A 23,028-nucleotide genomic window follows, 5' to 3' on the forward strand; every position below is an offset into this window, starting at 1 on the left:
GCACCTCGACGCCCTGGAGGACAGATCTCGGATGGAGCTGATGGACGAGATGCTCGCGCTCATGGGTGATCACACCAACTGCCCACTCTTCGAGTGCATTTTCCTCGACCATATGCCTGGGGATATCTGGCCGCTGCTGGTCCAGGAGAGCTTCACTGACCTGAGGAAGGTCGCCCAGAATGCCCAAGTGCTATGGCTCGAGCAATTCCCGGAAGTCCAGGAAGTTATGAGGCATGGGCATGACCACGCCAAGCCTGCCCTAGCGCTGCGGTAGAACACCCAGCCACTGTAGGGACCACTAAGAGCATAACCAGGGGCATGCATCTGCTTCGGGCCTCTGCTTCTACCATCAGTGCTGGGGAGCCAAGGCTCGGAAGTGCCATCAGCCCTGCTTGTTCCAGGGAAACGACCCTTAACAAACTGCTAATGGCTGCGACGGCTGGCCAAGGACACAGCCTCCTCTACCTGCGGGACTCAGTCAGCGGTTGGCGATTCCTCGTTGACACTGGAGCCCAGATCAGCTTCATCCCGGCCACGGCCGGCAAGTCCAGGAACCGACCTCGTGGACCTCCCCTCCGTGCAACCAACGCAACAGAAATCCAGATGTATGGAGTCAAGACAATCCACTTCCAGATCAGCCAATGAAATTTCGCGTGAAGGTTCACTGTCTCGTCCCTCTGGACCGCCATCCTGGGTGCAGACTTCCTACTCGCACACAGGCTTCTGGTAGACATTCAAGGTAGGCACTTGGTGGACGCTTGTACCTTCCAAGTCATTCGCCTTGACGCCTCCCGCTCGGAGCAACCGCAGATGGCCAGGATCAGCACGCCCAGAGACGAGTTCCAGCGAATCCTGGATGCGTTCCCGACACTCCTCAAGCCACAGTTCTCCGCTGCTTCGCTGTTCCACGGGGTGTTCCACCACATCCCCACCCAGGGCCCACCGGTTCACGCCAAGGCATGCCGGCTCCCACCTGACAAACTCCAGGTGGCGAAGGAAGAGTTTTCGCAAATGTTGGAACTGGTGATCATTCAACGCTCCGACAGTCCGTGGGCCTCGCCGCTCCACCAGGTCCCGAAAGCCTCTGGCGGCGTCCGTCCCTGCGGAGACTATCGATGGTTCAACGAGGCAACAGTTCCTGACCGTTACCCCATCCCTCACATCCAAGACTTTATGGCCAACCTGCACGGTCTGAGGGATTTCTCCAATGTTGACCTGGTGCGTGGATATCACCAGATCCCGATGTACCCTGAAGACATACCCAAGGCGGCCATCATCACCTCCTTTGGCTTGTTCGAATTCCTGCGCATGCCGTTCGGGCTCAAGAACGCTGCTTAGACCTTCCAGCGCTTCATGGACTCTGTGGGTAGGGAATTGGATTTGGTCTTTATTTATTTGGACGACATCCTCGTCGCCAGCAAGGACTGGGCGCAACACAAAGCCCACCTTCGCGGCCTTTTCTCCCGGCTGGCCGACTTTGGTTTTATCATCAACCCGGCCAAGTGCCAGTTCGGGAAAGAGTCCATGCAGTTCCTGGGCCATACCATCATGGCCGAAGGAGCCTCGCCCGCCACTGCGAAGGTCGCCGCTATCAGGGAGTTCCCATGCCCAGACAGCCTCAAGCGGCTGCAGGAATTCGCGGGTATGGTCAACGTTTACAACCGTTTCATCCTGGGAGCTGCGCATGTCATGCGGCCGCTATTCACCCTCATCGCAGCCAAGCACAAAACGCTCACTTGGAACCCAGAAGCCTGCACCGCATTTGAGGCCACCAAGGATGCCCTTGAGAAGGCCACCATGCTCACCCACCCACACACTGACCTGCATATGGCACTCTCTGTCGATGCCTCTGCCACAGCCATCAGTGCCCTTCTGGAGCAGCAGGTGAATGGACATTGGAAGCCGTTGGCATTCTTCAGCCGTCTGCTCCGCCCGCTGTAACACAAGTACAATGCCTTCGACCACAAGCTACTGGGCAGGTACCTGGAGGTGCGGCATTTCCACTATTTTTTGGAGGGGAGGATTTTTACCATCTTCACTGACCACAAACCCCTCACCCAGGCGCTCGCGATGGCAAAGGATCCCTGGTCGGCCTGACAGCAGTGTTACCTCTCCTTCATGTCGGAATTTACCACCGACATTCGGCACAAGGCAGGGAAGGACAATGTGGTTGCCGATGCATTCTCGCGACCGGCCATCTGTGCGCTGACACTCAGCCTCAACTACAACCAGCTCACCCGGGACCAGAGGTCTGATGAGGAGATGAGGGCCTTCAAGACGGCCATCACGGCCTGCGGTTCTGAGACCTTCCGACTCTGAGCGGCGAAGGCACCATCCTGTGCGATATCTCCATGGGCACCCCGCGATCAGTGGTTCCCCAGCAGTGGCAAGGGCAGGTCTTCAGTCACATCCACGACCTTTCACATCCGTCCATCAGGTCCACGGTCCGGAACATGCACCCATTGCCAGACGTCAAAGGTGCACAGGCACACCACAGCGCCCGTACAGGAGTTCGAGAATGTCCGGGAACAGTTCACCCACATTCACGTGGACATAGTCGGGCCCTTATATATTTCCCGGGGCAACTGTTAACTGTTTACTATGGTGGACCGCACCACTCGCTGGCCCAAGGTGATCCCGATGCCAGACGCCTCCACCGACTTCTGCTCCTGAGCTCTGTTGCATGGTTGGGTCACCCAGTTCGGTGTCCTGGGTCACCTCATCAGCGATTGGGGCACCCAGTTCACATTTGCGCTCTGGGCACAGCTCGCCAACAGGTTGGGGATCCAGCTACACCGCACCACGGCCTACCACCCGCAGGCCAATAGAATGGTCGAACGTCTGCACCGCCACCTTAAGTCGGCACTCATGGCCCACCACACCACTCCCAACTTGGCGGACAAACTGCCTTGGGTGCTCCTGGACATCTGCCCCACTCTCAAGGAAGATCTGCAGGCATCATCAGCTGAGCTGGTCTACGGTGCGCCGCTGGCACTACCTGGTGAGTTCGTTAACACACCTCACAATCCCCAGCAGTCGTCGCATGAACTACTTCCTCACCTCAGGGCACGCTTGGACTCGTTTGAACCCCCACCGCCGCCCAGGCATGGCACCTACCCATCTCATGTTCCCGGTGAACTGCTTTCTGCGGAATACGTTTTAGTTCGGCGGGGCACAACCACGGCAACTCTGCAGCAATCGTACGAAGAGCCATAGAGGGTTGTAGATCGTTCCGGTTCTACGTTCATGCTGGACATAGGCGGCAGGCGGGAGCGGTTTACCATGAACAGGCTGAAGCCAGCGCACCTCGATCCCACTGAGCCTGTGGATGTAGCTCAGCCCAAGAAGTGAGGCCGCCCGGCGAAAAAGGACATTGGCACTGTTTCTGGGGGGGCGGGGCAGTGTGGTGGCTCTCCACTAGGCAGGCAAAATTTGTAAGCTAAGCGGCGGGGCAACTGTCCAAAATGGCACCGTCGGAGGGGGTTTCCCTTCCTCCCAGCACGGGGCTCAGAAGCCCGCGCTGGGGGCCATGTGAAGCCCGGGTGACGTCAGCACTCTCCAGCACGGTTCTCAGCCAAGTCCAGGCTGGGAGTATAAGTGCAGCCCAGCAGCCTGCAATAAACTAGTCTGCTCACTGAGCTCAACCCGTCTGGAGCAGAGTAGCTGCTGCTACTACAAGAGTAACATAATTTGCATCAACTAAAATAAAGGACAAATTTCTATTTCTATGCCCTTTATGCAGTTCAAAACACTGCATAAAATCTAGAAAAAGTATAAAGTACAGTATACATTATAAGTGTTAAGAGAAATGTTCTTTTGTGAATAAATATTTGTCAACGAAGGAAACTATTTATTTAATCAGACATTTAATATTTACTTGAACAATGGATATTGTAGAATTCAAATTGAGAGCTTATATGTTCCTCACAAAATAAAATAAAGCAAAGCTATTGGTTAATATGTAACATACATAAATTTGATAGATATCAAATAAATTTATGGAATCTATAATTCTGAAGTTGCCGAGCCATTTCCTGTCATGGTTGTTGAAGGTCCATAGGAAAGTATATTGTAATGTATATGACTACATTTTTCTGTTCATTTGCACATGGGCATAGTAAGAATTGGAAACCATAATTTTATTTTCATTCCAGTCACTACTAACTGATTGAGGAAAATATTCAAATTAAATAGTATCCAGACAGCGCAAAAAAAACTTTAAATTTATGTTACAAATGTGACTCAAAAATTAAATAAAAATGGAGCTATGTTATTCTACATCATGACAAAAATATTACAAGTCAAAAAACAGGAAGATTTTTGATTCCTTTACATCCCACCACCCCCCAATGGTTTAATGGGTGTATACTTTCCTGTGCAATGGTCAACTGGAAGGCGAGTAAAACTCTTTATCCCAAGTAGCTACTGATTAAGCTAATTCACTGCAATGTGAAATGATATAGATGATGTGGAATAGTTAGCTATAAAATGGTTTATTGATGAACTTAAATTGAAATAAAGCATTGTTTTTAAGATGGATCATGAAGAAACAGAAGAATGAAGCATTAAAACTGGCTTTTTAAAATGAAGGTTCAAACTTTCAGTAAGATGTTAATATTGCAGTACTCCTGTTCCTCAATAGCTCAAAGAAATTTTCTAGTGACTAGTGATACATTCAGACTAGTAAAGCCCTGAAGGATCAACCCAGGTTGAGCAAGGGGGGGGGGGGGGGGGGTGCAAAACTCAGGCCGAATCAGAATCAGTATCAAATCAGAATTTATTGACATGAACATGTCACAAAATTCATTGCTTTGCAGCATCACAGTCCAAATATTTATATGAACTGCCTAACAAAATAAATAAAAATAATGCAAGAAAAAAGTCAAAATAAGGCGATGTCTGTGGTTCATTGTTCATTCTAATGAAGTGTAATGAATCTGATAGCAGAGGGGAAGAAGCTGTTCTTTGTGCCACTAAGTGCTCGTCTTCAGGTTCCTGAATAACTTCATAATACTCTTTGTGACTTTCAACTGAAAGGATATTTAAGGGAAAAGTTAGGTCCAGCGATGCTGTTAACCTACTTGTAGGAAACTCTTATTAGGAGAGGAAATACTAAGAAATCTACTTCTGCAATGTATCTTCTATTATAAACGGGAACTATTAACTGGGAGTACATAAATCTAGGTTGAGATGGGAGCTGGATTTGAATATTACAATTGATGAGCAAAGATGGTCAGATCTCTGTCGCGATTGTATGACCAATATTATTAATGCAAGGTACAGATTAGTTCAATATAATTTACTATATCAGCTAAACCTGACGCCACAAAAATTATAGAATGAAATCAGATTTATAAGATCGCTGTTATAGGTGTGGTGAAGTGACAGAATTTTCTTGCATTCAACTTGATCATGTCCCAAAGTAAAGCCTTTAGGGTGGATTTAGGAATTTTTTTTGAACAAGTTATGGGTATTGAATTTCCACATTACCTAGATTTATTTTTTATTGGGAAAAACTTAAGACCTAAGTTGAAGCTATCAATACACCAAATAAAATTTGTTAAAATAGCATTAGCAGTGGCAAGGAAGTGTATTGCAATGACCTGGAAATCAAATTCACACTTTGATATGGGAAGATGGAATGCAGAAATTCAGTTTTATCCCCATGGAGAAAATTACACACAATTTGAGAAACAAACGTAGTATTTTTTTTTTGCAAATTTTAGGTATAAATATGTAGTGGTGTTCTTCCAGCCTCTTGAGACCTTTGTTAATCTTCTTCCCGAAATTGGCCATATAAACCTTGTTGAAGTCCTATGTGTTGAAGCGATCCTCCGTGCAATCCATTAAACTATTCTTCTTTTCCTATCTTTTTATTTTATGCAACTATATATCTTACATATTTTTTGAAATATATCTATTTGTTTATTTTTTCTTGGGGGGGGTTGAAGGGAGGGAGGGAGGGAGGGAAAGGGAAGGGTGATAACCATCATATAATGATTGAAATCTTTTTTAAATTTAAACTCATTGTTTTATATGATTATTTATTATTACCATGTATGGAAAATAAATAAAATATTCAATAAATAAAGAAGAAGCAGCAGCCTAAACGTTGAAAGAACTAAACACGCACTTTCCCACAAATGATGAATTGGAATTTAGCTTACCTGCACTTCTGATATTAGGATCCAGTGTGGGCATCTCTTTAGCAGCTTCTGGGCTAACACTGTATATAGAGGCACCAGCTTCATTGGTAATGCTGTAAAAATTTTGAAATTTTATGTTTTAATGTCCTTCACCTCTAAATTTAATTCCTTCAGTGTGTTTAATAATGTTTTATGAAGATCTACCGGGACCGATGCCTGAAGAGGGCGCACAAAATCAGTGAACCGGTGCGGACTCGAAAGGCCAGCATGGCCTGTTTTCGCTCCGTAAATGGTTATATGGTTAATAAACAAAGATTCCTTGAGGTGAATGATCAAATGATCCAGAGCTAAGAACACAAGGTTTCAGGAACTCTATTTTAGAACACAAAACATGTCTCACCTTTAATAACTCCAGCAATGACATTATGTCTTTGGCATCCTGAGAGAACTGTGTCAAATCCATAACAAGTGTGGTGCTGTCACAAGTGTGGTGCGTTCACATCAAGTTATAATTAGGAGGATTTACTTTCCTTCATTTTCAAAGTTAACTCACTGTATCGACTCTTACGGGCCTACAAACAACCAAACTGGACATTTTTCCCTAAGATAGCTCTCATGGAGTTGTGGATTATTTCAGTGTACAAATGTATCACAAGTCAAGAGACAGAAATGCATCATCCAAATGCCAATTATTTTTTTTGTCTCAAAGCACTGACAACACTCAGTGTTCTTCAATGTGAATCAGCAATTTATGGAGAGGAAAAATAAAACCTCTCCCCTGAAAATGTTTTTATAAATGATTTGTCATCTTTACATTCCAGTGAATGAATCAAAATGAACTACAGAACATTTCAATTCATTCAAGATATAAAATAACAAAAAATATTTGATGAAAGAAAAAAGGGTTTTACTTCATCACACATCTAAGATTAAAATGATTCAAAACAAAATCTGGAAAAGTTTTAACTGTAATCCATCCACAGATACTCACTTCTGCCAATAACCATAAATACTTTACCACTACACTGAGCCCTTTGCTTCAATAGTGGGTGCGGGGCAAGGAAAGAGAGGAAGGGTGGGTCGGAGAACAAAGAGAGGGGCGGGGTGAGAGAGGGGAGATGGTATAGTAGACATTGAAGAAAGTTATTCAAGATTAAAACAGGATCTTGATAAACTAAGAAAGTGGGTCAAGGAATGGCAGATGGAATTGAACTTGCACAGGTGTAAGGTGAGGGTTACATCAGGGCAAACTTGCAGGGTGAATGGTAGGACCTAGGAGAGTGTTATCCAATGAAGAGCCTTGAGGATACAGGTAGCTAGTTCCATGTCAGTATCAACATTGCCCCACTTGTCTTCATTAGCCAGGCAATGAGTACAGGAGCAGGGATATGTTACAACTGTACCAGACTTTGGCAAAGGTGTACTTGGAGAACTACATACAGTTTTGGTCATCTAATTATAGGAAAGATATCATTAAGATGAAAAGAATGCAGCAAAGATTTGCAAGAATCTAAACAAGGACATAGATTGAATTATAAGAAGAGGCTTATTGAGGTTTATAAAATCATAAGGACAAGAGATCAGGTAGTCATAACCTTTTTGCCAAGGTAGTGGGAATCTAAAAGTTGAGGGCATAGATTAAAGGTGATAAGGTAAATATTTAAAAGGGTCCTGAGGGGCACCTTCTTCACACAGGTGGGTGTACAAGTATAACGCCCAAGAGATATTTAGAAGATACATGCATAGGAAAGGTTTGGAAGGATGTGGACCAAATACAGGCAAATGGAACTAACTTGATCGACAGACGTTTGGCTAATTGGTCTGTTTCTGTGTTGGAGAACACATGATTCTATCGCTCTATGACCCTGCTAAATTACATAATTTTTAAACTTTGTAATAGCATACTACGGTTCATATTATTTAGTTCACTTGGGGCTTGCAACCATGAATAAGCATTTTATTAACAGGGTTTTTGCTAACAGATGTTTTGAACTCAGAAACCAGCTGCCCATAGCCTTGACGTCAGCACATAAAAGTCACGGAAGGGAATATGCAAGGACACTTTGCTATGAAGTATTTCCTGACACCTGTTCATAAGAATGCAGGTGGATACAAATATAAAAAAACTCAAGTGATGACAGAACTCCAATGGAACAAATTGCTATTAATCAAACTATCATTTTCTCCTCAATTCTAATGCTAAACCTCGTCAGCCGAAACCAAGCAGAAACTTATGGTGAACAGCTTGTCCCAAACTTGACATTCTACTTGCAATTGAATAAATAAGATGCATTTTTCCAGTGGCATTACTCGAGTTGGTATCACCCGGTGTGGTAAATGATGATGCCATCCAATGTCCCCCATCCTCCCCCACCCCCCCAGGGTGGACGGCAGTGGTGAAGCACGTGAAGATGAAACCACATGATTCATCACCTCTGATGCTGTCACCCAGTGAGAAGTCCACATCCCACCCAAGTTACACCAACGCATTTTTCCCGCTTACTTCCAGAGAACACCGAGCATCATAAAACACTGCACATTTTTGCATATTTAACATCTTGCTATGTTTTTATAATATTTTCTCTCTATTTACAAATGTTTTATAATTTATTCTTATTTTATTTTATAATTAAAATTATTCAATGTGTTAAGACTGCAAAAAATTGCACATTTTAATCAAATCCTGTGTTTACAATATACGAAATTTACGCAGTTTTGAACTGCAATGACACTATGGCTGTCTGCTGTTTTAAATATTGTAAATACTGGAGGGTTTGGCCATGCTAATGAGCTGAGCAGACATGCTTTGAAAGCGATCTCCACAGAAAGTATTAAAAAGACAGTTAGAATGCTCAAAACTAGAAATTTTGTCAAAAATGGACAAAACTAGTGCCAAACAACCAAGGCAATCAAAAGCAAAAACTGAAGAAACAGCTCAGCCAGGAACTTCGAGTGGAAGCCTGATGAGGAATGGCTCAAGAGGGGCTTTGGGGCTGGCTGAATCTACAGAGCAAGGGAGCAAGCCGAAGATATAGTCAACGTTCTGAACAAAATGGAAATTTTATGCACTTGTTTCACGATTGTGGAATCAGCGATGAGGGACACGTCGGAAAAGGTAACAGAAATCAAAAAAGTTGTGGAAGACTTATGGAATGAATGACTCATTCAGAGGCTGACTGGGACAAAACAAAAGACCAGTTCAAGGCACTGGAAGAAAAAGCAAAAATATGGGACACAGACGTAACAATGTAAGAATCATTGGACTGAGAAAAGGAATAGAGAGAAAAGACGCAGTGAGTTTCTTTGAAACATAGATCCCACAAATGATGGGACAAAATAAGTTAAATGCAAAGATGCACATTGAAAGGGCTCACCGGACCTTCGGACTTAGAAGAACCAGTGAACAGCGAACACAACCAGTCCTGGTACGACTTTTAAGTTACAGAAAGCAGCATATGAACATTCAAAAAATAATAATAGCCCATTAGTGGTGGACAATGTTTTTTTTCAGGACTTTAGCCCTACCTTGGTCAAACAAAGAAAGGAATTTGACAAGGCAAAGAGACAATTGCGATCTAAAAATTTTAAATACTCAAATGATTTACCCAACAATGTTGAAGGTGGATGTCTCAAAAGGAAATCTTTTTAAGAAAGTTATGAAAAGATTAAAGTTGCCAGCTGAAAGGACAGAAAAGACCCGTTCAAAATGGGACTAAGTGAAAGACGTATCGTTTTATTTACATTTAATAGTACTGAACCATATCAATTTTACTGATAAAAGAAAAACCATTGTAGTTTCTAAGGAGACCTCTGAAAAGATAGAGAGGTGGTAAGGAAACTAAGTGGGAACTCGTGATTTCATTTGGGGGGGGGGGAGATGGTGCCAGGAGATTATAAGATGGCGCTAAAGGGAAGGTTTCTTCTTTTTCTTTGCAAGAATCCAGAGGCTTTTAGCGTGGGCTTCCAGGTACTATTGTCAATATCACCATCAGAGCTAGGGATGTGTGTGTGTTTCTTAAAGGGGAAATGTACACGTTGGAAATGCCTCTTAAAAAGGAAATATTATGGCAGTATTTTTAAAAATTGAAACAATTTTGTTATACACTATCTGTTTGAAAAATGATACAGTTTATTATTCTTGATATTTTCAAGATAAATGGGCTGTTGAAGAGGGTCTTGGCATACTTAAGGCAATTAAAAGTGGATATAATTATTTTGCAGGAAATCCATCTTACCAAATTGGAACATGATAAATTAAAATGAAGATGGATGGGACAAATAATAGTCTTGTTTTGGTTCAAAGGCAGGAGGGGTGACAATTATAATTAATAAAAATACACCAGTGTTAATGGAAGATACTTCGATTGATCAAGCGGAAGATATGTTATAGCATATTGTAAAATGTATGGAGAAGCATGGACATTTATGAATATTTATGCTCCAAATTATAACAATGAAGTATTTATGAAGGATATCTTCTTAGAAACAGCAGAGGTCAGACAAAATATATTGGTTGCATGTTTTAATTTTTGCTCGGACCCAATATGAGATAAATCGGCAAGAACAATGACAAGGACGAAAGCAGCAAAAACCACAATTTCATATATGAAAGATCTAAATGTATGGAGGCAATTAAATACCAGAGAGAGACTAATCTCTTTACTCAAGGGTGCACGACTCTCATACAAGATTGACTTATTTTTAATGTTTGCAGTTAAAAAGTAGAGTGATAAAAACAGATTATCTTGCTTCTATCAGACCATCCTCCATTAATGTTACCTATAGCAACAATGGAAAAGGAAGAGAATGTATACAGATAGTGTCTCAATACTATATTGTTTAAAAGAACAGACCTGTGAATTTATAAAGAGACAGATAGAAATATTTTGTGAAACAAATCTGCCTTCGACTAATAGCTTTCTGATATGGGACACACTCAAAGCATATTTAAGGGGACAAATTATATCCTAAACTTCAGAGGGAACATATGGCAGATGTAAACAATTTGGAGAAAGATATTAAAGAATTAGAAAAAAAAATCAAAGAACAGGACTCAAGAAAAATACACATTACTAGAGAATAAAAAGCTAAGATACAATACAATACAAACAATTAGGACAGTAAAAGCTATATTAAAACTAAACAATAATATTACAAGTTGGGTGAATGGGCACACAAAGTTTTAGCTTGGCAGATTGTAACAGGAGTCATCAAGATGACAAATGCTATAAAAACAGAGACAGATACCCTCATATATAAGCAAAAAGAAATTAATGACATTTTTAGATAAATATGCACAAAATTATACAAATCAGAATTGCTAGATGAGAATGAAATGGAAGAATATTTGTTGAAATTCAAACTTCTAAAACTAGAAGCGGAAAAAGGATAGAATTAGATTCTTCCTTCTCAAGAGAAGTCAAAAAAGCCCTGGGCACCCTACAGGCTAATAAATCACTGGAGGAGGATGGATTTCCACCTGAATTTTATAGACAATTCAAATAATTATTAATGCCCTGTTAATGGATGTGCTGAACCAAGGAGTGAAACACAGAACCTCAGGGAATCATTCTCAACCATGATTATTACAGTGTAACCAAAAATGACTAGGGACCCACTAAAGAATACAGATCAATAATCCTGTTAAATGCTGATTAAAAGATACTAATGAAAGCATTGGCTAACAGGTTAGGACAATACTTGCCAAAACTGATACATAGGGATCAAGCAAGATTTGTTAAAAGAAGGCATTCCTCAAATAGTCTACGAAGGTTATTTAAAATAATACACATGGAAAAAATCTGATTGAAATCCAAGTATTACAGTCTCCCTAGATGCAGAAAAAGCATTCAACCATTTGGAATGGCCCTTTTTTTTTAAACCACTGGAAAAATTTGGTATAGGCAACACATTAATAAATTGGATAAAAAAAAGTTATACCATAAACCACAAGCTAAAATAATAACAAATAATCATATGTCATCGGTATTCCCCTTGAGTAGATTGAGCAAACAGGGATGCCTGGTGTCTCTACTGCTCTTTATTTTAGTGACTGAAGCACTGGCAGAGATAATAAGAAGTGATCTGGATATAAAGGGCTTCAAAGTCAGGCAAGTAGAACACACCGATGATGTACTATTGTACCTATCAGAACCAGCTAAAGTTTTGGAAAAATTACAAGAAACAAATATGGAACAATATCAGTCTACAAAATAAAAACAGATAAAAGTGAGATAATGGCATTAACAAATTTGAATATGAAAGATACCAAAAAGAAAGTAAATTAAAATGGAAGACAGATGGAATAAAACATCTTGGAATTGCAACTGACAATAACTTGCAAAATCTGTACAAACTAAATTAAGTTCCTCTTCTTGGGAAGATAGAAAGAGACCAACAGAAATGGAGAGACTTACCGATTACTTATGTGGGAAGGGTTAACTGCACCAAAATGAAGGTGATGTCAAGAGTGCAATACCTTTTCCAATCGCTGCCTATTCCGTTACCTAAAAACTTTTTTAAGCTACTAAACAACCATGTTAGACACTTCCTAAGGAACAATAAAGAACCAAGAATTGCACTGGTAAAACTGACATGGGACTATGGGCTGGGAGGACTTTGACTCCCAGATTAAAAAAAAATTACCTAGCTGCACAGGCTAGATTTCTCGCAGCCTTCTGCACTAAAGACAGCCCCCAACCCCCACCCCTCCCCCTCATCTTAGGTTCAAATGGGAATGTACTCAATGGAGGAGTGGGAAGCAAAGGACTTTGGTCAAATCACTAAAGAAAAAGACATATAATCTCATATTAATACATACGATTAGAATGTGACAAGAATGAATGAATGTATGGGGAAAAAAGTAGGGATATAAATAAAAGCATCATTGTGTAAAATATGTGTATTGCCAATGAACATAGGTAATAGAAAATTAAATTTGTGGTATGACAAAGGTATAAGATATTTTAAGGGCTGTTACATGGAAGGAAGTCATGTTCTTTGAACAATTAAAACACAAATACAGAGTACCAATGGGACCACCTTCTGTTGTCTCCAACTTAGAGCATTCTTAAAAGAAAGATGGGGACCAATGTTGACCCCATCTAAAATTAGTGAAACTGATCAAAAGGTCTTGATGCAGAATACATCCAAATTTATAACAAAAATTTATTATGCTCTCCAGAGTGAAAGTGAAAAACCAGGGCTGCAGAGGTCAAGTGAAAAATGGGAGTCGGACATGGGTGTGGTGATTTCAGAAAGAAGCCGGTCAGATTGGTGTAAGGACAACATGACACCAATTACAAATGCAAGATAAGGATTGGTTCAGTATAACTTTTTTTTTACACCAATTGTATCTTACCCCAAAAAAGTTACACAGATCAAAAGCTGAAATTTCAGAGATGCGTTACAGATGTGGGATTGAGTCAGTAACTTTTGTACAAGCCACATGGTCGTGCATGAAGGCAAGGTCATTTTGGCAAGAAATCACAGAAAAATTAACCAGGATAATAGGAGTGGCCTTCACGGGCAACCTGGAGCTATATCTACCATGTAATTTTAAGGAAATATTCAACAAATTGACCAAACATCAAATCCCATTTATAAAAATAGCACTGGCAGTAGGGAAGTCAAACTACCCTCTACTAATAGCATGAGAGACTGCAGAAATTAACAACTGTATACCTATGGAAAATAAATGTCACATACAACTTAAAGAACAAATATGACATTTTTGTAATGGTCTGGCAGCCACAGCTGGATCACATAGGGGCCCAGATACAGTAATAGAAAGGATAAAATTATAAAAGTAACTTTTGTACATAGAAAAATGTAGTTTTGTAGTGGCAGCTACACTGCTACTGAAAGAACACACAACCAGACAGGTTGAGCTCAGTGTGCTTAGCCCGGACCTGGCTGAGATCAGCGCTAGGGGGTGCCGACGTCACTTGGGTGACACGTGTAAGGTAAAAACATCATGAGATGGGACCGGAGAAGGAGTCACCCAATACTCAGGAGTAACAGAATGCAGATGTGACCTTGTACACTCAAGATAAGCTTTGCTCTAACAAGAATGATGTGCAGCAGACTAACAGAGAAGGGTAGCAACAGTTTATTCATTGGACAATGTCATGGAATGATCATTTACTAAGTACGTATCCTGAGGTATAAAAAAAACACCACTTGCTGATAACGGCAGAATGCGCCTTCTCCAACTAACACTGTTAGTTGCAAGTGTTACAATCCGGTAATAAAGAACAAAGAACCTTGATTTCGACTCAGTCTGGTGTTTGACTCACTCATTCATGAACAAAGCAGACCTAACAATTTGGTGACCCCGACGTGATGGGTGAGTGGACACTGGACGACGGTTTCTGTTTTTCTTGACAATCATCTCAGCCGGCTGATAAAAAGGTCCAGAGAAGCCTGTTTTAACAAAATTCTCTCTTTTAAAATCTTTATGATTGTCAGTAAGAACTGGAGATCGGACAAATTAGACGACCATAATTGAAGGTCGTCACCTGCCAGGATTGTAACACGTAAGTGGTTACAGATAATAGAAAAGTCCTTAAGGTGTTTGAGTGACATTTGATAAGTGCTTCGCCGACAAACTACTAGAGTTTAAAAAGTCTTTATTGTGTCGTTGCAAAGTCCAATAGAGTGAGAAGGTGGTCTATGAACAATTGGGGACCTGAGTTTTCTGCCCTAAACTGGTTATTAAGAGGAGAAATCTCCCACGTGAAGGTTGGGCTTTGAAAGAAAACATTATAGTGAATTAAGTTGATCCTGTTTATTGGCTTATTGATCTCAATTGTATATAAAGACTCACTTATAAATGTCCGGTAGATATGATAATGTTTGTACACTTGAAAACTTAAGAATTTATTTCCCCAATTCGCCGTGGTGGAATACCACAGCGGACATTAGAGACCTTGAGACGACAAAAAGAGTACTCAGGGATGCCTGCCTGGTGAACAAGGACGACGACGAAACGCTGCAAAAGCTGTGTCCGGATCAGGTAGGAGATATCAATGAAAAAGTTGACAGAATCTTAAGAGACACCTGGTTTATTCGAAGTATTTTTGATAAGTTAAATGAGGGTATTCCCAGTATCACCAAGGAGATAAAGTTACGTACATTCATAGATTGGTACAGGGAAACTGGACAAAAATATAGCCCAAAAATTTGGTTTCCTAGTTGTAATTTAACTTTCAGACCTCTTTGGGAAAACAGAGAGTGGAAGACGAGCAATCAGAGTATAAGGACAGTCTGCGGTCCACCGGAGGACCAGACTTAGAGACTGTTGCACTAAAAAAATTTTTTCATCCGGCCTGCAAAGAGACATTTTTAAAAGCGATTTTCGTTAACATAGATCCCCTAAACGGACAAGAACCTAAATTAAAAGAGGCATTAGGAAGCGACCCTGCAGCAATGGCTGCACAATTGTCTGCTAAGACCTTTGACCAAGTTATTAGGGAAATTAATCAGGAGTTAGGGAAGCGAAATACCAGTAATGTGGCATTGGAGAAACAAAAAATTCTCCGAAAATGTGTAGATCGTTGGAGGAAGAGGGGATGGTTACCCGGGAGCAATGAGATGTTCCTGACAGGTGAGGGAAACAAAATTTTAAAACGTAGAGTCTTAGATAAGCTGGAAGAAACAAAATGGGACATAGAAAGGAAAATCATTAATCGAGAGTCTGCACAAAAAAAGATGAGAGACAAGGAGATGCAGTACCGCGATGTCCTAGCTATATTCGAAGAATTTGGTCTCCCCGATAACCCACCTATTATGGCCCCTGTAGAAATAGCTTGTAGACCCCCGCCCTATGCATATGTGGAGTCACAAGGTACCCCTGACACCCCAGACGGGACCCAGGAGTCACGTCCCTTATATCCAGATATTGAAACACTGGGACATGACAGGAACATCGGGAATAGGGACACGTCAGACAAGGTACAGGCCCCTTTACTAAAAATAGAAGGGGGAGTAATAGATGTCGAGACCCCCGTGGAATCCAAGAAAATAGAAAAAGATTTAGAGACGCAGAAAAGGAACATGAAAAAGGTTCAGGATAACATTGAAAACTTAAACAAAGATGTGAATGTGCTGGGGCAGACCAGCAAGGAACAAAAAGAATTAATGGTAGGTGTATTGAAAGAAATGGAAAAGATAACTCCAACACTGTCAGCAGAACTCAAAACTGGAGGAACAGTTATAGGAATAAAGGACGAATTTAAACTAGCCGATGAGATTGCAGCTGGGTTTGAAAGTTTTCCTATATTTAGTGCAATTTTTCCCATCACAGTAAATAAAAATGTAAACAGGATCAACCTAATTCACTATAATGTCCAGCGCCTTGCAAATTTGACCAGGGACGTTGTTGAGACAGTACACCAACAACTGTCAGAGACTTCCCTTATGACACTTCAGAATAGGATAGCGATTGGTATGGTCCTAGCAGAAAAAGGTGGAGTGTGTGCCATGTTTGGAGATCTGTGCTGCACTTCTATCTCTAACAACACAGGGCCAGATAGGTCACTCACTAAGGGGCTAACAAAACTTAGGGCATTGGCGAAGGAATTAAAAGCCCAATCTGGAGTCTCTAACCCTGTTTTGTCCTGGTTACATGGAGTGTTTTGGAAATGGGGCACAATGTTGGGACAACTTTTCCTAGGATTGTTCATTTCTGTATCCATTTTTATCACTTGTGGCTGTTGTTGTATTCCATGCATTCGAACGCTGGTCACGAGGACCATTGAGAGAGCCTTTGCCAACCACGATGAGCTGCCTCCGAAATATCAAGCTGTGCAGGCTGCGGAGCGGGACTATCTCACATCACAGGAGGCGTCAAAAGTTGCTGAGATCGATCTGGAGTCTGATGGAGAATGTGACGAGGAGGAGGGATTATAAAATAGATTGTAGCACAAATGTTAACTTTTATCTTAACTAATTACTAATGCTTAGAAGGGTTAGCTAGTTATTTGCTTGGGGGAAAATGGGGATGAAACTTGTAAACGGGCAATGGGATTGGGGAAACGGATGGGGGGTATACGCTAAAGAGGGTTGGGGGGAGCCCTTGCCCACCAGCCGAACAACCCCGTGAACAGAACCCATATAGAGCTTGGCAATAGTAGGCGAACTAATGTAATGTGGTGGTAGCGTAGTCAGGGCAAGATTGTCCTCTAAAGAGGACAAAGGAGGGATTGTAAGGTAAAAACATCATGAGATGGGACCGGAGAAGGAGTCACCCAGTACTAAGGAGTAACAGAATGCAGATGTGACCTTGTACACTCAAGATAAGCTTTGCACTAACAAGAATGATGTGCAGCAGACTAACAAAGAAGGGTAGCAACAGTTTATTCATTGGACAATGTCATGGTATGATCATTTACTAAGTACGTATCCTGAGGTATAAAAAAAAACACCACTTGCTGATAACGGCAGAATGCGCCTTCTCCAACTAACACTGTTAGTTGCAAGTGTTACAATCCGGTAATAAAGAACAAAGAACCTTGATTTCGACTCAGTCTGGTGTTTGACTCACTCATTCATGAACAAAGCAGACCTAACACACGTGGTCCCCCAGCGCAGGATTCTGAGCCCGGTACTGAGAAGGGGAATACCCCGACGGCACCATTTTGGCCGGTTGCCCCGCCACGTGGATTACAAGTGGGGCCGATTACCTGCCTAGTGGCATGGCACCACACAGACTCCGCCCCCAGAACTGGTGCCAATGTCCTTTTTAGCTGGACAGCCTCGCTTCTTGGGCTGGACACAATCACTGGTTCGGTGGGGTCAAGGTGAGCTGGCTTCAACCTGTCCACAGTAAACAGCTCCCGCCTGCCGCCGATGTCCAGCGTGAACATAGAACCTGAATGCCGGACAAGCCTGTACAGCCCCTCGTAAGGTCTCTGCAGAGGTGCTGCAGGTGGACCTCGCCGAATAAAAACGTACTCTGCGGAGTGCAGAGTAAGATGGCCGTGTGCCAGGTCTGGGCGGCGGTGGGAGTGCGAAGGAGTCCAAGTGGGCCCGGAGGTGGGGAAGTAGCTCATGCGGCGACCGCTGTGGGTTGTGAGGTGTGTTGATGAACTCACCGGGCTTTGCCAGCGGTGCGCCGTAGACCAGCTCAGCTGATGACACCTGCAGATCCTCCTTGGGCGTGGAGCAGCTGCCCAGGAGCACCCAAGGCAGTTCGTCCACCCAGTCGGGACCGGTGAGTCAGGCCATAAGTGCCCACTTAAGGTGGTGGTGCAGACGCTCGACCAGCCCATTGGCCTGCGGGTAATAGGCTGTTGTGCGGTGTAGCTCGATCCCCAACCTGTTGGCGAGCTGTGCTCAGAGCTCAGAGGTGAACTGGGTGCCCCGATCGCTGGTGAGGTGATTCAGAACGGCAAACCGGGTGACCCAACCGTGCAACAGCACTTGGGAGCACGAGTCCATGGAGGCGTCCAGCATCGGGATCACCTGAGGCCAATGAGTCGTGCGGTCTACCACCATGAACAGGTAACAGTTGCCCTGGGAAACTGGTAAGGGGCCGACTATGTCCACGTGAATGTGGCTGAACCATTCCTGGACGTGCTTGAACACTTGCACAGGCGCCCTGGTGTGCCTGTGCACCTTGGACATCTGGCAAAGGGTGTATTTTCTGGCCCAGCCCACGTTCTGCTTCTGCAGCCCATGCCAGACAAAACCACTCAGCCACCATACAGAACGTACACCTGATGGACAGGTGCGAAAGGTTGTGGATGTGATGGAAGACTTGCCTGCGCCACTGCTGGGGAACCACTGGCCGCGGGGTAACCATGGAAACGTCACACAGGACGGTGCCTTTGCCGCTAAGAGTCGGGAGGTCTCGGAACCGCAGGCCCGTGATGGCAGTCTTGAAGGCTCATGTCTCGTCAGACTTCTGGTCCCAGGCAAGCTGGTCGAAATCGAGGCCAGGTGAAAGTGCGCAGATGGCTGGTCGTGAGAATGCATTGGCAACCATGTTGTCCTTCCCCACCTTGTGCCAAATGTCGGTAGTAAATTCCAACACGTAGGAGAGGTGATGCTGCTGGCGGGCCAACCAGGGATCCTTTGCCATCGCGAGTGCCTGAATAAGGGGTTTATGGTCAGTGAAGATGGTAAAAGTCCTCCCCTCCAAGGAATAGCGGAAATGCCGGACTGCCAGGTACATGCCCAGTAACTCATGATCAAAAGCGCTATACTTGCACTCTGGTGGACAGAGAAGCTGGCTGAAGAATGCAGCGGCTTCCATTGTCCATTCACCTGCTGCTCCAGGATGGCTGTAGCAGAGGCATCGATGGAGAGCACCATATGCTGGTCAGTGTGCAGGTGGGCGAGCATGGTAGCCTTTGCGAGGGCGTCCTTTGTGGCCTCGAATACATTGCAGGCCTCTGGGGTCCAGGTGTTTTGTGCTTGGCTGTGATGATGGTGAAGAGCAGCTGCAAGATGCGCACGGCTCCTGGGATGAATCGGTTATAGAAGTTGATCGTACCCGCGAACTCCTGCAGCCCCTTAAGGTTGTCCGGGCATGGGAACTCCTTGATAGTGGCAACCTTCGCAGCGGCGGGCATGGCTCCTTCGGCCGTGATGGTATGGCCCAGGAACTGCATGGACTCTTTCCCAAACTAGCATCTGGCTGGGTTGATGGTGAGGATAAAGTCGGCCAGCCGGGAGAAGAGGGTGAGCAGGTGAGCCTTGTGTTGCACCCAATCTCTGCTGGCAACGAACATGTTGTCCAAGTAAATGAAAACCAAATCCAGGTCCGTCCTTGCCCACTGAGTCCATGAGGCGCTGGAAGGTCTGAGCGGCGTTCTTGAGCCTGAAGGGCATCCAAAGGAATTCGAACAAGCCGAAGGGGGTGATGATGGCAATCTTGTGTATGTCCTCAGGGTGCACTGGGATTTGGTGATACCCGTGAACCAGGTCAACCTTGGAGAAAACCCTCACACCATGCAGGTTGGCCGTAAAGTCCTGGATGTGAGGATGCGGTAATGGTCAGGAACTGTCACCTTGTTGAGCCGTCGATAGTCTCTGTAGGGGCGCCAGCCGCGGGAGGCTTTTGGGACCAGGAGGAGAGGCGAGGCCCACGGGCTGTCAGAGCGCCAAATGATTCCCCAGCTCCAGCAGATACAAAAACTCTTCCTTCGCCACCTGGAACTTGTCAGGTGGGAGCCAGCATGCCTTGACGTGGGCCCTGGGTGGGGATGTGGTGGAACACCCCGTGGCGCAGTAAGGCAATGGAGAACTGTGGCCTGAGGAGGGCTGGGAACTCATCCAGGATTCGCTGGAACTCGTCTCTGGGCATGCTGATCGTGGCCATCTGCGACTGCTCCATGCAGGAGGCGTCGAGGCAAACATCCTGGAAAGTCCAGGCCTTACCTCAAATGTCCACCAGGAGACCATGGGCGAGGAGGAAGTCGGCACCCAGGATGGCAGTTGGAAGGGACGAGACAGTGAACCTCCACAAGAACTTTCGCCGACCGATCTGGAAGTAGACTGTCTTGTTCCCATATGTCCGGATCTCTGTTGCGTTGGGTGCACGGAGGGGAGGTCCTCGAGGTCGGTTCCTAGAGTCGATGACCGTGGCCGGGACGATGCTGATCTGGGCCCCAGTGTCGACAAGGAAGCACCGGCCGCTGACTTGAGTCCCTCAGGTAGAGGAGGCTGTGTCCTTGGCCAGCCGCCATAGCCATTAACAGCAGCTGGGCAGCTCATTTCCCTTGAACGAGCAGGGCTGACTACACTTCCGAGCCTTGGCTCCACAGTGCTGGTGGTAGAAGCAAAGGTCTGGAGCAGATGCCGTGCCCCTGGTTATGCTCTTGGTGGCTCCTGCAGGAGCTGAGTGTTCTACCGCAGCACTAGGGACAGGCTTGGCATGGTCATGCCCGTGCCTCATGACCTGCTGGACCACAGAGCCTTCCGGGAATCGTTTGAGCCATAGCACTTGGGCCTTCTGAGCAACCTTCCTCGGGTCGGTAAAGCTCTCTTGGGCCAGTAACGGCCCAACAGGCAAATGGTCAAGGAAAATTCACTCAAAGAATGGGCAGTTGGTGTGATCACCCATGAGCGTGAGCATCTCTTCCATCAGTTCCACTGGGGACCTGTCCCCCAAGGCATTGAGGTTCAGCATCTGTTCTGTGCTGTATATGGTTATATGGTTTAACATGCTGACGCCTGGAGAGGCCGACGGAAAAGGATAAGCACTCACGAGATGGTGCAGTATTTGTCTTCAGTGGGTGGGTTCTGAACGAGGTGAAGGACACGTTTGGCAGTGGCCTGGTCCAGGGCGGCGACCACATGGTAGAATTTGGTCGTGTCGGACAAAATATGGCGGTGGTGAAAATGGGCCTCCACATGGCCGAACCAGGTCTTCGGCTCCTGAACCCAGAAGTCAGGCAGCTTTACAGCTATAGCACTGATCCCAGGTTCGCTCATGATGGGTTCAAAGACGTTTGAACCAGTCAGAGTCACCAATTGTAGTGGCAGCTACACTGCTACTGAAAGAATACACAACCAGACAAGTTGAGCTCAGAGAGCAGAAAACTTGTTTATTGCTGGCTACCGGCTGGACTTATACTCCCAGCCTGGACCTGGCTGAGAACTGAGCTGGGAGGCGCCGACGTCACTTTGGCGTCACGTTGTCCCTCAACGCGGGCTTCTGAGGCCGGTGCTGAGAAGGGGAAACCCCCGACTGCGCCATTTTGGCCGGCTGCCCCGCCACGTGGATTACAAGCGGGGGCGGTTCGCCTGCCTAGTGGCATGCCACCACAGTTTCCCCAATTGTAGTCTATACATTTTAAATATTTGTAAGCTCTGATGGTGAACGGATCTTATGTGTGGAAGTGGAAGGGAGGGAGGGACTGTTTTGGTTTTGCTTGTTGTGTTTGTAAGAAAAAGTTTAATATATTGCATGTTTAAAATGTTACGTATATTTATGAAAAAAATCAAAAATATTCAAAAAAATTGTAAATACTGTACAAATGAGTGTGTGCGTGTGCACATCTATTGTTGGTCAGTCAAATTAAATTACCCAACTTCAAATTAAGTGGCTAATTAAAATTTGAAGTTATTAAAACAATTCTAAGCCAACAACCAAAAACAGAAATTGCATGCTTCATAAAAATGTAAGCCACAACACTTTAAATTAGTCATTTAGTAAAACTCAATAATAATGCTACCTTTGACATTCACCTGAACCATTTACAGTGTTTTAAATATTGGCTTTAACATCTAAATCAATGGTTCTCAACTTTTTTTTGCCCTTAGCCCTATTAAAATTTTTTTTTTTTAAATGTACGCCCCACCATTAGCAAAAAAAGTTATATATTCAAAAGAAGTTTGAATCAACTAATTTACTGCAAGTGTATTTCAATGCAATTAAGGTCAGGAATTCACTGGAACACATTTCATATTCAACTTCTACAATATGTCAATCATCTCAAACATACATTCAACAATTGACACTTCAGTAGGAATCTTGCCACTGACGCTAGCTATTTACTTTTTGATTCAAGGGACTAATTTGGTTAATTTCAACCTTAAATTTCAAAGTTTTGTAATTTCCAGTTGGTTTCTCTTAGCTTGTACCAAACCACTAATAGCACTGAAGCCACATTCTACTAAATAAGACGATGAAATTTCTTGCTAAAGTTCCCTTGCTAAAGTAGACAAGTTTGGGTATTTCTTTTTAACCTCGTTAGACAGCTACATCATGGTTCCTTTCACTTTGAACAGGGTTTTCACAGATTCATCATGTTGCAACTCAGATAACTTCTCTAGGTATTGCACTAGAACTTCAGATAAGACCACCAGCATAGACTGAGTTAGCCAAGAGGGAAAATTTATCATTGAAGTTGGAAACCAACATTTTCAAATG

At 44.0% G+C, this 23,028-nt stretch overlaps 1 protein-coding gene across 4 annotated transcripts in view; it reads right to left on the minus strand.

Annotated features, from left to right (window-relative positions):
- The window catches only part of srbd1 (S1 RNA binding domain 1), a 360,487-nt gene that overhangs the window by 164,020 nt on the left and 173,439 nt on the right, over positions 1 to 23,028 (minus strand). For all 4 annotated transcript variants that reach the window (XM_069931091.1, XM_069931094.1, XM_069931092.1 and 1 more), the window contains one exon: positions 6,168 to 6,259. In XM_069931091.1, the coding sequence (XP_069787192.1) occupies positions 6,168 to 6,259 (92 nt within the window). The remainder of the gene's footprint in view (positions 1 to 6,167; positions 6,260 to 23,028) is intronic.

Source organism: Narcine bancroftii, chromosome 4, assembly GCF_036971445.1.
Source record: "Narcine bancroftii isolate sNarBan1 chromosome 4, sNarBan1.hap1, whole genome shotgun sequence".
In the NCBI taxonomy this organism is placed as follows: domain Eukaryota; kingdom Metazoa; phylum Chordata; class Chondrichthyes; order Torpediniformes; family Narcinidae; genus Narcine; species Narcine bancroftii.